General features: G+C 38.0%; 1 protein-coding gene across 8 annotated transcripts in view; it reads left to right on the top strand.

Moving 5' to 3' along the window:
- The window catches only part of LOC149180339 (ubinuclein-1-like), a 341,784-nt gene that overhangs the window by 104,484 nt on the left and 221,086 nt on the right, over positions 1-16,214 (top strand). For all 8 annotated transcript variants that reach the window (XM_089416029.1, XM_089416032.1, XM_089416031.1 and 5 more), the window contains exon 5: positions 4,112-4,775. In XM_089416029.1, the coding sequence (XP_089272155.1) occupies positions 4,112-4,775 (664 nt within the window). The remainder of the gene's footprint in view (positions 1-4,111; positions 4,776-16,214) is intronic.

Below are 16,214 nucleotides of genomic sequence, written 5' to 3'. Positions count from 1 at the left end.
TTGTATAATTGATGATGATAGAAACATTGCACTGCATTGTTCTTGAATGTTGTGTTATATGACTGAATGCTTGTTAAGAAGCCTGTTCAAGTTGAATGTACTGGTTAGAGCATTGACAAGATACTGAGAAGTCAGAGTCTTTTACTAACTTACTACTAATGTGAATATGTATGACAGTTAGGGTGCAACTTGATGATATGTGTGATATAGTGATAAAGTTTGACAATATTGATTGCTGAAGAAAAGGGACAAAGGATGTGTTGAGCATATTTGCATTGTGAGAAGAGTTATTGTTGAGTTAGGGTTTGACAGAAATTGTTGAACACTGTTATTGTTGACCTGTATGGAAGTTGATGAAGGCAACGATTCTACCTTGCTTGTTGAATGAGGGTTATATGACTAGATGTTTGATGACAGCTTGATGCAATTTGAGCAGAAGATAAACTAAGTTTTATGAAGCTAGGGTGTGATGTACATATCAAGCAGAGGCGGATTTGATTGAGTGAAGATTGTATTGCAAGTTGTTTTTGTATTGATATTGAGCACAGGTGGATCCAGTGTGAAAATTGTGAAACATGGTTCATAGTGGTAAATTGCTGAGCAGGATTGTTGGGTGGTGCGAGGCAGGAGATTGGAGTCTCCTTCAGGTTGGAGCTTGGGAACACTTCAGGGCGGCAGGGTGGTGCTAGGGCAAGTCAGAGCTTGTGCAAGGTGTTGGAGCATCCTTTCAGTTGGAGCTGATAAAATTAGAGTGTTGGAGTGCCCCTCTAGTTGGAGCTGGTAAATCAGGGTGTTGGATTGCCCTTCTAGTTGGAGCTGGTAAATCAGGGCGTTAGAGTGTTCTTAAAGTTGGAGCTTGTAAACTAGGGGGTTGGAGCTTCCTATTGATGTAAATTTTGAAGACCTATGTTAAGAAGCGTTCGGTGGTTTTTCTCCTAGAAGGGTTTCCACCTAAGTTGCACGAAACGGGGAAACGGGTACGAGTTTCCGAAACAGGAAGCGATACGAAACACGACCTCCCCAAATTTTGGAAATGGGGAAACGCGAATATTTATATATATATATATATTGAAAATATTTAAATATATATATATATATATATATCTGTGCAATCATAAAGCATAAATGATACATTATAATTTATTACACTTAAACATTAAGATTTAATTTACATCACATTTACTCATGAATGATCACATAATGAATTTAAAAATATCGGAATATCCAAAAGCAACCTTTATTATATATCCAAATCTCAAAATCAGCCTTTATTTATATTAATATATGAGGCTGAAAGTACAATAAAGACTATAAGGCTGCAAGAGAGAGATCCAAATCAGGATTTTCTGCATCCACATCCCATTCTTTAGAAGGACCACTGTTGTATTGGGAGTCTCCTGCTACATAGTCGAACGACCTTAGTGCTCTTGATTAAATACACGTTTCATACCCTAGTACCCTACATGATCTTGATTATTGGGAGTTTCCCCTGCATAGAGGGCTTGGTTCTCTTGATTAAATACAAGTTCCATACTCTAGTACATGATAAAATCCAATGGAAACATTGCAATCCCTCCAATCTTGAAATCCTGAAAAACAAATAAGTCTGCTGGATTTTGAGTGAGATCTAAAATTCTACTTTCTCCATATGAAATCCAATGAGGGCAAAACCACTCTCAAACATCCCGAGTCATTTCATGGTAATGGTAAAAATTTAAGTAAAAGGATGAAAATGAAAAATAAAGGAGAATATCACTTTTACTTTAAGAATTTAACATTACCATGAATTGCATATCCCTCAAACTTCCTGATGAACTGCATATCAACACTAGGGAAAAAATTCACTTTTATAACTTTAGACATGCATCTAGAAGCAACAAGAAGTCACTAACATACTCTAAAAGTAAATTAAAAAACAAATTAAAAAAAAATAAAAAAAAAACACAAGTTAATGAGGAAACGTGGGTCGTACGGCCCTGAAACGCGTTTCCGGTCGTACTGGCCACGTTTTCGTTTCGAGAAACGTGGCAGGACGGCCGGAAACGCGTTTCACAGCCGTACCAAACGCGTTTCCGCGTTTCGTACCCGTTTCCGTACGGAAACAGACCTCTATACCACGTTTCCTGCAACATAGGTTTCCACTTAAAATTCTTGTGTTTACTGTCTTTGATATTATGCATCGTTGAATGGTGTTGGTGATTTATGTTTTGATCTAATGCCAATCTTAATTAATGCTTTGGAGATTAAAAGAATTAAGTAATTTAAGTGAAATACCGATTCATCCCTCTCAGTGTTTCCAACACAATCCAGATCGGATTACTTCAGCGGAATATGCTGTGCTAGAACTAGAACATATTTGCTTCACTCCGAGAGACTAACCTGTGCCAGAACAAAGAGAAATGGGTGACTAGGTAGCGTGGGATCACCTCCACCGAAACTAGTCAAAGAAGTGAAAGGGGTCTTAAAACCCTTAGAGCCTCAGGGTCAAAGAAGAACAAAGACAAATTAATCCAATGCAATGATGCCTCAAATGATTCTAATCTTTTTGTATTTATGGATTTCCTTGAGGGGATTTTTGTCCTTAATTAATTAAGAGGGATTTGTGGTAATGCCCAACTTTGGGCTTTTTTTGCCCCAGCTGCCCCAAAACTTGCCCCGTGTTGCACAAACATTGGGAATTTTGGGGTTTCCCCCTTTATCCTAGACTATAGCCTACGGGGATTGATAGGCTAGTTCGTCTCTCGGGGATATTAATCTGTTGGGGACATTACAGTGTGTTTTATATGCCGCATCCATTAATTCACTCATGATCTCTAATTTTGTAGCTGCACTGCTGAAATTTAGGCTGAATTGGATATTCTACATGAACTTATCAGCCTTGTTTCAACAAACTCTATAATTACTCAATATATTTGTTGTGTGCCAGGGGCCAACTATTTTTAAAACAGATTCAGGTATTATTGGAGCTTGGACTTATCTACGACTTTATTTCTAACCTAGTAGCATATATGTATGAGCTTCAGTGTTATTCCTGCAATATCCTCAAATTCTAGGATGGATAGTCGAAAGGTTTTAATAAAAATTAAAGAGTTATTATAACATAAGATCAATATGGTTGAATAGCTTGTACTGATGGAAGAGATGGGATTGCTTATGGAGCATTGTCGGGAAACAGAAGCCTGGGATGGAGGCCATAAACAGAAAAGCAGTATAGGGCAATAAATCATACTTCTGCAAATGGACAAAAACTCAGTAAAACTGTAGAAGCTCTTCTTGCTGATGTGTGGAGAAATGGAACCCATTTGCAAGAAGGGTAAGAGGAAATGATGCTTTTGTAGAGTTCATAAAAATGTAGTAAGGTTATTTTAGAATTTCCAATCTCGGGGAATGGATGTGTTCTCTCCAATTTAGAAGGCATTGGGAAGAATCTGTGTAACAAGAGGGAAACTCTCTCTGCGCCATTTTTTAAAGGCATCCACTGGCACTCTAAATAATGTGGTATTGGTGAAAGAAATTGTGAAATTTATTAATCCAATGGCTAATGATTTAACAACTTGTCAGGATAAACTGCTGCTAAATTTGGCAAGCAACATGAGTAATCATCACTTGTCATAAATGTTGGAAATGGGCAATCCAATGGCTCACGATTTCAGAATTTGTTTGGATAAGATGCTGCTAAAATTCAATAAACATTTTTGTAGTCATCATTTACTGAAGTATGGGTGACTACTTTCATTTGAATCTCTACTTTGAGGACTGAAATATTTGCCAGGGCTATTCTCAATTGAAAACAGTTATTTTTCTAGGTTTACAATGCCTTACAGTGAATATGGCTATTTGCATAACTACGAAGAACCTGGCCAGGTATTGATGGCTATAATGTTTCTTATTTCAAAAGACTTTATTATCTGCCATGACGTTATTATTTGCTATTTGCAATTTCTTGCGTTTTTATGGTTTTCTCCAAAGTTAGAAATTTAATTTTGCAATTAGCAGTAGGTTATGATTTTTTGTATAATTTTCTTATATTTGTATGAGGTAAATTGAAGGGGAAGATAAAGTCATAATTTTTGTGGAAATAGTTTTTAATTACATAGATTTGTTCCTTTAGGAGTGAACCTGCTTTGTCACCTGTGCATGGCCCCAAGAAAAGGAAAAGGAAGGATGTCAAGAAGATATCCAGCGACAGAAGTGTTGAGGAAATCCCAAAGAAGCTGCTAAAGGTTGGTAGTGTTCGAATGAAAGCAGCAGCAAGAAGTGCACCTTTAGTGGGTTTAAATGTGGCAAATTCTGGCCAGGTTAGGTCATCCTCTGTAGGTAGTGAGAATCTACTCAATAAAACCAATGAAACTCAAGAAGTGAAAGTAATGCAGAATCAAGCCTCTCCCTTTGGATCTGGTCCAATTAAAACTGACAGATGCAAAGAAAATATCAACAAAGAAGAGGCATCTCTTTCTGTGAAGGCTTCCCAGAAGGAAATGTCCAAGACTGCTGCAGACATAAAGGATGGAGGAAAATTGAAGAGCAACTTGCTTCTTGGATCGAAGGATAGTTTTGTCAAGGGAGCAATGATGGTTGACCCTATGAATAACAGGGGCTTGAGTTGGTCAGAAAAAATCATTCCTCTTTCAGCAGACTCTCAGACACGAAAGTATATTAAGGATTCAGGTGAAATGATAGCTTCTAACAAATTGAGAATACCAGAGAAAGTTTGGAAAGGTGGTGATTCAAGAGATGTAAATAGTTCTGGCAACAAGCTACTTCCTTCTCAAATTGTAAGTCTATCTTCTGCTCTTTGTGGTTTGTATAAATTTCTATTTTGTTGCTTCGGTAAATTTCTACATTTTTGCTTCTTATGAATTTTGAAATGACCTTGATGTGGGTGTATGAGGGGAATAATTTCTGCTTTTATTCTGAATTTGATCACTTTGATTTTCCCATTTCAAAGCCAAGTTTTAATTAGTTGAATCTGCTGTGCCTGTCCTCTGTATTTTCTTGTTTCTGCATGTTCATGAGATATGGGTGTTTCTGGAATATTGGTTTGTCTTATTTAATACAGATTTGCTTTAAAATATCTTTTCATGTTTTTCTTTGTGAAATGACCTAAACTTTCCTACTATGAGATACTTCTTGACTTATCACAACAAGTTGACTGAAGCAAATTGGTTGCTAATCTTAATTTATACCTCAGACATACGGATCTGAATGGTACATTCTGAGAAGATCGTCCTTGAATGAATAACATGCTTGAATAGGCTGCATTTTAATGAAAGCTGAATCAACTGAGTGACGGTATCTTTCTTGTCATAGCATGCTATTGTCTCTTAGTAAACTTAGAAGCAATTTTACAAAAAACATTTGCAACCTTTTTTGTTTGAGTCTGCTTCCTTCACACCCATAAAATGTGCATATTTTGTTAACTTGCCAACTACAACAAATATATTGTCCTTCCCGTCTGACATGTAATCTTTCGATAAAATCCATGGAGATTTCCTCCCACTTTGGGCCCTGGGATATATAGAGGGTGGAGTAGGCCTAGGGTCAGGATACTTTCTACTCTTATTCCTTTAGCATACATTGTTGATTTTGTAGCCTTGGAAGGTCTTGTACATTGGCTTAGTGTCTTAGCATGTAGAAAATATTTAATTGCCTCTTTAGGTGCTTGCTTGGTGGAGTAAGTGATTTTATGATTTCTTTCCAAGGTTAACTTCGGAAAAGTACAATAATTAGTCTAATTAATTATTGTGAACTCTTAGGCCAAAGTTCTAAGGATAAATAACAAAGTTATTTAAGTGACTTGAATATAATCTCAACCGTTGATCTCAAGTGAGGCTTAGGATTTAATTCTAGTCATTGATCATTTAGAAGATTATGGTTAGGGATTTTGGCTTAATGAAATTAGAAAACAAGCCTAAGGGAGAGGTGAAGACACAGTTGTGGAGGAGCTGATTTTCTCTAGAGCGAGAGGCTTGATTAAATTGAAGAGAAGTGAGGAGAAGTGCAGTAAGGAATTTCGAAATTCAGGGGGGCCATGTTTATGAAAGAGGGAGGCTGAATTGCTGAACAAGAGGGCCAAATTATGGAGTAGGTCGAAATATCTAGAGAGGTCGATTTTCTCAAGTGCGCAGGGGCCATAGTCATACGAAGTGAGTAGAAATGGTGCTGATTTGCTGGTGAAGATAGGTCTAATTTTCCAAGGTTGAGTTTCTTCAAGAGGGTCAATTTCTAGAGGCTGATTTCCTTGAGACTGATTTTCCCAGTGGGGTCAAGTTTCCAGGTTCCCAGCTGTTGTATATTTCTATGTATTCTTTGTGGGTCTGGGTCGAGATTATCTTGAGAAATTTAATATGAAGGAATATTGTGTTGGGTACAAATTTGCTGTTGTAGTGTGTTTCGTTTCTCCATTTTATTTCCACCGCATTTTATATTATGAGTTAACATACCAGTGTGTTTATTTTATCAGGAATTTCAGAAATATTTAAGATAAATATTTCTTGGGTTTTTAATAAATTGTCGAGGTAAAGTAAATTAGGTTTGGTATAAAAGAACTTAACATGGTATCAGAGCAATAAAAACTCTATCGGGGAGATCATATATCACAAAGGTTTTATGACAACAAATTATTTTACGACATCAAATTTTTTATTTTGCAGCGAGGGCTTTGTGGCTAAAGTCGATCTTGTAATATAGCATCATCAAGTTTGAGGTATGGAGACAAGTTGGAGGGGGTTGTAAACTTTAGTCCATGAAAGGAGCGAGTCACCCTTGTTTTAATGGCGAATGGTTTGTAAGCCAAGAGATTTGAATTCCCTCAAGATGCTAACCAAGCTAAGATAAAAGATATGAGCTAGGGACATCATTTTGGATGGTGGTGTGAAGGATCACATAATCCATCACATAAGGAAGAAAGATTCAGCCTATTAAATGTGGACAACCTTGACAAAGTTGTACCAGAGTGACAACCAGATTAGAAAGATGGTGCTAAGAGAGAAATTGAATAGCATCAAGATGAATAGATCTGAGACTATGGCCTCATATTTCACAATGATTCAACAGGTTCGTGATGAACTTTCAACTTTTGGGGAAGAGGGGGATGAAATAAATCTTGTCAAAGTAGCACTGAAAGGGTGTACCAAGAAATGGGCTACATTTGTGATAGGTATACTAACCAGAGATAAGCTTCTTGATTGGGCCAGATTGTGGGACGATTTCACCCAAACGGAGATTTGGGAGGAATCCATAACTTGTGGACAACCAAAGGTGTAGATGAGGAGAACCTTGCTCTTCTTGGGCAAGGCTAAAGCCAAGCAAAAGTAGAGTGGAGGAGCATCTTCACAAGGAAAGAATGATATTAGCAAAGTCAATTGCTTTTCATGTCATAAGTTTGGTCATTATGCTAGATAATTTCCAAACAAGAAGAAAAGCAAGGGGACAACAACAACAATTGCATCTGCACATATATGGATGAGTTGACTGAGAAATTCAAGAAGGAATTTGCTCTAGTATCTTGTCTTTTTTGTCACCTTTATAAGAGGGTTGTGGTTTGTGGACAATAGAGCAGCTTGTCACATGACAAGATCTCGTGATATTTTCACCAATATGGGATAGAAGCGTAGAAATCTATGTGTGGAGCTTGGTGACAACACTAGGTATGTAGGAGAGGGCATTGGCAACATATAGTGCTAGCTAGACTTAGTGAGTATTATAGAGGTGAACGAGGTAATATGTACCTGGGTTGAAGAAGATTTTAGTCTCAGTTTCAACCATGAGGGATAGACGACCTAATGTCAGTTTCATGAGAGGTGAGGTAGTTGTTAGGCCAAATGGGGCTGATCCTAGCATGAGGCGAGTTATAGGTAGCAGAGGGAGTAACTTGTATTTGTTGAGAGGATAACAAGTGAAAGCTCTAGTACATACCAGTGATAGCCAAAGTGAGATTTGGCACAAGAGAATGAGACATCTACTCTACAGGGCTCTACCATAGTAATGAGAGATGGTCACTGGTTTTCTAGAGTTCAATATAGAGCATGATGGCGTGTGTAAGGGATGTGTGTTTTGTTAGTTTTTGGTAGCAGCAAACATGTGTTCTAGTCTCTATGGTGTTTATGAGGCTAAGGAACACGGGGATAATTATCTGCAAGACTTCGAAAAAGTTTCCAAGGAAAATGCCTTAATTAGATTAATTAGCCAATTATTAAATATTTTCCTAAGTCTAACTTAGGAAAACTGGTTAATTAAATCAAATTGATTGAGGTAACTTGATTTTGTTCCAGAGACTTCCAGAAGCGTCACTTGATGGGGTCAAGATGATCTTAGCCATCGATTATGATTAGATCATGGCTATTGATTCGTCAACAAGAGATTATAAGAGAAAATTGATGGGTGAGTTGGAGACACATCAAGGAGTTCAAATTACCCGGTTGCAGTTATTAGCAAGGGAACAATTTGAGTGAGGGAGACATCGACGAAGGGGTTACAATGTAGAATATTTCTGGAGCAATTTTTCTTAGTGATATCCAGTTTCCAGAGAGAGGAACGAAGGCCGAATTATTTTGCAGTGAGGCTGTATTAGCCAGTGCACATAGCTAGGTAACAGTTCGATTTCCAATTGTTGGAGACAAGTATGAGAGGAGGTGTGAGTTGCTTCGTCGAGTTGCTAAAGGCAGAGATCATCACCAAAACTAATTTTGGGAGGCAGTGCGAGTTCCAGAGAGGGCTATATGCATTTCTAGATTTGCCAGTGGAAATTGGAGCCAGGAAGTGCGAGTTGCAGGCAAGAGGCCGTGTGGTTTTGTAGAAGGGAAATTTGTGCTTCCAGATCGATTTTACCAGTGGAGAAAATATTTGGCAGAGCTTTACTAGTGAGGCAAGCAAATTGTACTTCTCATTTTTTGCTGAAGAATAATAATAAAATCCTAATTTGTTGAATTGGGTTTTCCTCGGGGGTTTTTCTAGAGACATTTGCCCAAAATATTGGTGTCATCTATTTTATTTGTGTGCATTATTTCTCAGGGCCTGTAATTATTTGTGGAAATTGCAGTAGTGATTTAATCGTTATTTGCCATAATTAATTTATGAAGACAAATAATCTCTTGTAGATAGAAGATTAAATTCTAGTTGCTACAATTAAGGAAATTTCACATGCTTGGCAAGCAGGCTAAGGCAACATTTCCTAGCAGTAAGACTATGTCTCCAAGAGTGTGTTGGATTTGGTGCATTTTGACATCTGTCGTCTTATGTCAGTGGAGTCTCTCTCAAGTTGTAGTTATTCTATGACCCGTAGATGACTATTCCAAGAAGACAAAGATTAACTACCTGAAGGCCAAGAAGGATGAGGTCTTCGATCAGTTCCAAGAGTTTAAATCTCTTGTGGAGAACTAGTCTGGGAGGAAGATCAAGGTCTTGAGATTAGACAATGGGGGCGAGTATATTTGCGACGAGTTTAAGGATTTCTGCAGGGAAGCAAGAATCAAGAAGGAATTGATAGTGCCCTACAAATTGCAGCAGAATGGAGTGGCAAAGAGGAAGAATAAGAATATAGTTAGAGCATCCAAGGCCACGATCTATGATTAGGATTTGCAAAGCAAGAGCCCTCACAGTGTAGTGGAGGACATGACTCTTGAGGAGGTTTTTATTGGAGTGAAACCAAAGGTGAGTCATATCCACATCTTTAGTAGTCCAGTGTATGTCCACATTCTTCTAGAGAAGAGGACTAAACTAGAGCCCTCCTCAGAGGGGCATTTTTGTTGGATACAATGAGACTTCAAAGGCCTAAAGGGTCTACTTTCCAGTATAGAGGAAGATAGTGGTCAGGAGGGATGCTAGATTTGAGGAGGGTAGGACCTTTAAGAGTTCACATGGGACATATACAATAGTGGCAGTGGATCAAGAGCGAGAGGCTTCGAAGGTTGAGCAGGGACCAGTAACACCAACAAGATGGGCACAACCTTAAGATTATGAGGATGAGTGAGATGCTCCTTCGAGCTTTGTCAAGAGGAGTAGTGTTGCGGGGGAGCATCCACCTCACCCCCTCTCCCCTGCTCCCGCTCCTAAAGCTTGCTCTAGATGAAAGTGCTTAGGGAGTGACCCCGGGAGCACGCTCCCGAATCACTAGAGTTTGGGAGCGATTTTTTTTAGGTGTGCTCCTGCAAATTTTTTTTTTTGTTCCCTAGCTTTTCTTCGCAATAATATTTATTTTTATTTTTAATTTTTATTTATTTAATTTAATTTAATTTTTATTTTTATTTAATTTAATTTAATTTAATTTATTTTATTTTATTTTTCTTTTTCGCAAAGACGTTCCAAACACAATTTTTTTCAAAGAAACAAGAATTTTTGAGTGGGGCAACCTAATATTCAAGCTTATGGCCCTCGTATTGATATGCAATTCATGGTAATGTTAAATTTTTAAAGTAAAAGTGACATTCTCCTTTAACTTTCATTTTAATCATTTTACTTAAATTTTAACATTACCATGAAATGACTGGGGATGTTTGAGAGTGGTTTTGATCTCATTGGATTTCATATGGAGAAAGTAGAATTTTAGATCTCAGTCAAAATCCAGCAAACTTATCAGTTTTTCAGGATTTCAGGATTGGGAGGATTGCAATGTTTCCATTGGATTTTGTCATGTACAAGGGTATGGAACTCATATATAATCAAGAGCACCAAGCCCTCTATGTACCTTGAGGTTACTGATATTGGTTGTCGAACTCCTCCATCATGACCCAACTAAAAATGTACCCATCACTAAAACAAAATCTTGACTTGACATGCTACATTTTTCTATCTTATGTTATACTTAGAGGGTGATATTAATGACAAATAGCCCAAGATATGCAATAATTTTGATGATATGTAGGTATTTCTTGTAGCGTGATTATTTTGGATGCTAGAGGCCATTTAGAGCTTGTTTGTTGATGTATTTTCAGTTCAGAGATGGATTGTACTCAATGCTATTTTATCTATGTGCACCTTTACATGCTATATAAATGAGAACTTTTGCTTATCTGTGTATAAATGGTTTGGATTCAGATGGATGCACATGAATATATATGTTTTTCTTTAAAATTTGAATATTTTGTGTTTGATATTATATGGTTCAATCCATGTTTTTATGCTTTTTATAACTAATTCATCATTCTACATGCTTTTGTTGACATATATGCATCAAAAGATATATTATATAAAAATTGCTCCCAAAGTCGCTCTCGACCTGGAGGCTTTTGAAATTGTCACTCCCCACTCCCACTTATTGCTTTTTCTCCCGCTTCCAAGTAGCCTTGAGGAGGAGGCTGAGATGGGCTGAGAAGACATTGAGAGATGTTGAGGATTATGTGGTGGCTCCTAGCAGCACCTTTAGAGAGAGTAGACCATGAGCCAAATTTTCCAGTTTTTTGGCCTTGATGAGTAACACTAGTGAGTTTGAGCCTGCTACTCCTCCTCAGATGAAGATGTTTGGAGGGATGCCATGGTGAAATAGTATAATTTCATCATGAGGAATGATGTGTGTGAGATAGGATCGAGGCTTGAAGGGAAGTCATTGGTCATTTCTCTATGGATCTTCAAGATAAAACATGCACTAGATGGAAAAATCAAGAAGCACAAAGCGAGGTTCATGGAGGATTCTCCCAGAAGGAGGGAGTAGACGGTTGGAATTATTGGGAGGGGGGTGAATCAATATTTCTTTTCAATTAATTAATTTTTAATCTTTAGAGCATAAATTATCATTATCTTTAAATTAAAACATAAATTAGCTTCACATCACAAGAAAAAATAACAACACTATCCAACAATGCACAACATCTAAGACAATAGACACAAGATTTTTAGGTGGAAACCCTTCCGAAAGAAAAACCACCAAATGCTTCTTACTATAGGTTTTCAAAACTTACATCAATAGAAAGCTCCAACTTCTAAGATTCTCATCATCATCTGAAAGAGTCTCCAACCGCTTCGTTTATAGGCTCAAACCGGAGGGAACCTTCGACTCCCTGATTTACCAACTCCAACTGGAAGGACACTCCAACGCCCTAGTTTACCAACTCCAACTGAAAGGATGCTTCAACACCTTGGCTTTATCAACTCTAACTGATAGCATGCTCCAATACCCTACATAGGCTCCAACCTGCCCTAGCACCACCTTGCCACCCTATTTAGAGAGCGGACCATGTTTCACAATTTTCAGACTGGATCCCCCTGTGTTCAATTAACGAACTTCAAGACAACTTCTGCTCAAGAATTCTGCGTCAATAGAAATGATATCCAATTATGAAGCCAAAATCATAAATAGCATCAAGCTCAACAACCTGCTCATCAGAACATTCAACCCAATTATCTCAGACCAACGAATACCATTACTCTATATGAAAATCCTAGCTCATCATATCCTCACTGTCAGATCTGCAACATACATACTCTGCCTAAAACTTTGCACTGTGACCAAACCAAGCGTACTATCAACCATTTTCCTTTCTGCTAAGATGAGATGAAACACTAGTAGTACATTTTCTCAGACTAGTCCAACAACATATGATGTTCATTTAGTTATATCAGAGAGACAGGATTTCTCAAATGATCCTCAGCTGATGTATAGACTTCAGATGATGTCCCAAACTAAAAGATAGGTCTTGGTATAAACGCATCTGAACCATCATACCTCAGGTTTGTGTCTGTGTTATACCTTAGGTGTGCTGAAGCAGAGAAAGTTATTGCTGTACCTGAAGATGCCTGAAGATGTCTTCCTTCACTACAAAACTGACCTGATGCTTCTGCTCCTATTGTTGATTGCTGTAAGATGAGGCCTCTTCACAAAGTGGTCTGAAACAATGTTGCAAACATCGGCATCGGGATAAAATCGGCAAGGGTCTGGAAAACCAAAAAATCATAAAAATCGGGAAAATATCGGTAAAAATCAGCAAACATCGGCAAAATTATATCATAAAAATATCTTTAAAAATCGGCAAACATCCGCTAGGCCAAAAAATCGTGATTTCAAGATAAAATCGGGATGTTATCGAGATGTTCGCAACACTGGTCTGAAATTGGTCAACAACAATTGTCGCCAGATAACACAATGACCTTGATCACTAAGAATCCTTGAGGTAGCTTGGATTAGGGCTTGTTAGTTTAATATCCCTGCCTTAGTCTGCAATATATCTTTTGAATAGCTTTCAAGGTGAGTCAGAGATTACAGTGCCAAACCAGAATTACACCCTAACCATACCACGGATCACTTGTCAACAGAGAGGTCTGAATGTACCTTTAATAATGCACAATATTTGCTTGTAACAACGCTAGATATAGCTACCGAAAACCATTACAACACTTCAGATCTGGTCAGTAAATTCAAGTAGAACCTATCTTAGGTGCCAAGCAACAAAAAGAGCGTATGCCATAGGTGTGAACCTTAAACAATTGTGATTTGCCAGAAACTCTGTTAGATGCCTCAAATAGTCACAATAAGTATGCTTGTACTGCTCACATTAGGGCTTGAATTTTTGCATAGGTTTACTCAGCCAACAACCTTCCAACAGCCTGCAAATTCTCTCAGCGAATTTAGACCTCAGTCTCCTTCTCTAGGATGAATAACATTGCCTCATTGTAGTTCGAAAATCAGACAGAGAAAAAGGGCCGAATTCTTGCTGCACCTGTGCACAAAATTCTCCTTAAACCCTTGAACAATGCCTCAGAATATGTCAGGAAGGAGGCTGAACAGCTTGCTTCAACAAATTCACATGATTGCACAAACAGTCTGCCACAACTTGGTTGGGATTTGCCCTATCACAGAGGGCCGAAAGCAGTGATAAACATGCCTCAAAACATCAATGAGCTTCCTCAGAAGACAAGCCCAGATCTCTCTTAAACAGTTGAATAACCTCAGAAATTCCTTAAAGCTACAGCGAAGACCCAACAGACAAAAGATAAGTACTTTACCTATAGATTGACCTTTCTTCAGACTTGGCATGACTACTCCAAAGGCCACATTTTTTTTTCTTCAGAAATTCTCACACAAGATTTTCGTTTAAATGCATGTCCTTAAGGAGAGAGGGGGCTTCCTATTTATAATGACTTCAGAGGCTTCTAGGAGGGGTTGGCCGAAATTCAAATTTTAAATTTTTGGAGCGTAAAACCCGATAATCATGTGGGCCAACTTACACTTTTCGAGGGAGCCATTTGAAACTGAATTTTGAACCTCACAAACAATAGGACCAAATCAATTTTGATAATAATTTGACCACAAAATATTTAATTTTATCCTTTTATAAAATTCCTCGTTGGCCTCATGATTTGAGCAATTTTCTAGCCATCGATGAGTTGCCACATCATCTCATTTTGGGGACTTTGATCATAATAAGGGGGCTTCAATCTTTGATTGAGCATATCTCCCCAATTGAGATGAACCATGAGACATGCCATATATCGTTGGAATCAGCACGAGGAGGAGAATCAAATGAAGATGGTCACAAGAGAAAATTCATTGATGCTCATCCTCAAAATCTTCAACAAGTGTGGGGTACATTGTAGGGGCTAGCTATATTATGGGACTTCTTGTTCATTGGAGATTCCAACTGACGCAATTTACGACTTATATTAAGAGCATTCAAACACCGACATTGGCATCAATGACAACACCATTCAATAATCTCCCCCTTTGTCATTGATGGCAATACACATACTCCTCTTGCGAATATTGCTCCCCTTGACTCCATGCCTTTGATCTTCCTTTCCTGATTTCTCTCCCCCTGTTATATAAAAATTAGTTAATTAGTAGTTATCATTCACCAAGAGGCACCTAAGGCAGTATAAAGCCAGGGGCCTTCCACAAATTGTAATCATCTTCTATTTGTTTAATAATAATAAAATATGAATTTGCTAAATAGATGAGTTTAATTGTGCCATTTGGTATCAGAGCGGGCAATCCTCCGTTGCTCTACTGCGCATAGGTCAAACCACCGGGAGCTGTCGACTTCGATCCATTGCTCTGCTGTTTCTGTGCCATACTTCGCGTCCCGTTCCACTTGGTCCTCCACCGTCTTCCCTCTGTAGTCCCCGTTGCCATTTTTCCTGACAACCCTGCTAGTAAACGCCAAACCAACGTCCGACTGCCACAATCATTCACTGGCACCTCCGTCTCTTTTCCCTGTTCTAGCGTCCACATCCTGCATCGACCCCTTTTCCAGCGTCCACATCTTGCGTCGATCCCTGTTCCGGCGTCCCGTCCTATGTCACCAGTCCCCCGCGTCGGTGTATTTTGGTTGCTGTAGCCACGAGAGCCGTTGACGTCTGCCACGATCAACGGACGTGACCAATCAACCAAGGGTCTTCAGTGGTCGGGTAAGGCATTTGGGTGGTTGGTTAATAGCTTATAATATTTATAATATAAAAATTAAATAATTTAATTATTATTTATTTAAAAAAACTATATGTTATATAATTAAATTAATTAATTTAATTTAATTATTTAAAAAGAAATAAATTATTACTATTAATAAAAAAAAATAGTTCAAATTAAGGAAGAAAGTTAACACTGGCGGACAAATATACACCCCCACAAACCCGTTCAATGTCATCAATGACAATGACCGATTTTAGCGAAAAATTGATTGATCTTGAGAATAGGATTACGAGCCATTTCGATGTTTTTAACCAAAAATTAGTCAATTTTGAGAGTAAGGTTACCGAACATTCCAACGACATCAAGAAGCTTTAGGATACGACAAATCGGATAGAACAACAGTTTGGGCAGAACCATATTGAATCCAAAATGAATCATAATCAGACAATGACAATGTTGACTGTTATTTGTGACAGGATGAAGATTACACCCAAACAACTATTCTAGGATGATGGAGGTAATCAACAACACAATTCATCAAATTCAACAAACTCAACAGATTCTCATGAAAAAATTGAGTCTCCAAAAAAATTGTCCACGCATCATCAAGAAAATAGTCACGCGAATTTTCAAATTAAGCAGCTATGGAATTCATTCACCAATCAATACCCTCTTTTCACTCCACAGTTAGCGACATATCAACTAAGAGCAAAAATCGAGCTACCCAAGTTCGACGGTAACGAAAAATGCAACGTTGCGTGGCTGAATAAAGCAGAAGAATATTTTGAGATTTACGATATTGACAATGATGACGAAAAGATTAGGCACACTTCCATGAAAATGGAAGGCGAAGCATATAATTGGTATATGTGGTGGA

This window comes from Pinus tabuliformis, chromosome 3_2 (genome assembly GCF_031772625.1).
Source record: "Pinus tabuliformis cultivar Carrire ecotype Pingquan chromosome 3_2, CPIR1, whole genome shotgun sequence".
NCBI classification, from domain to species: Eukaryota; Viridiplantae; Streptophyta; class Pinopsida; order Pinales; family Pinaceae; genus Pinus; species Pinus tabuliformis.
This window is presented reverse-complemented; position numbering and strand designations above follow the sequence as displayed.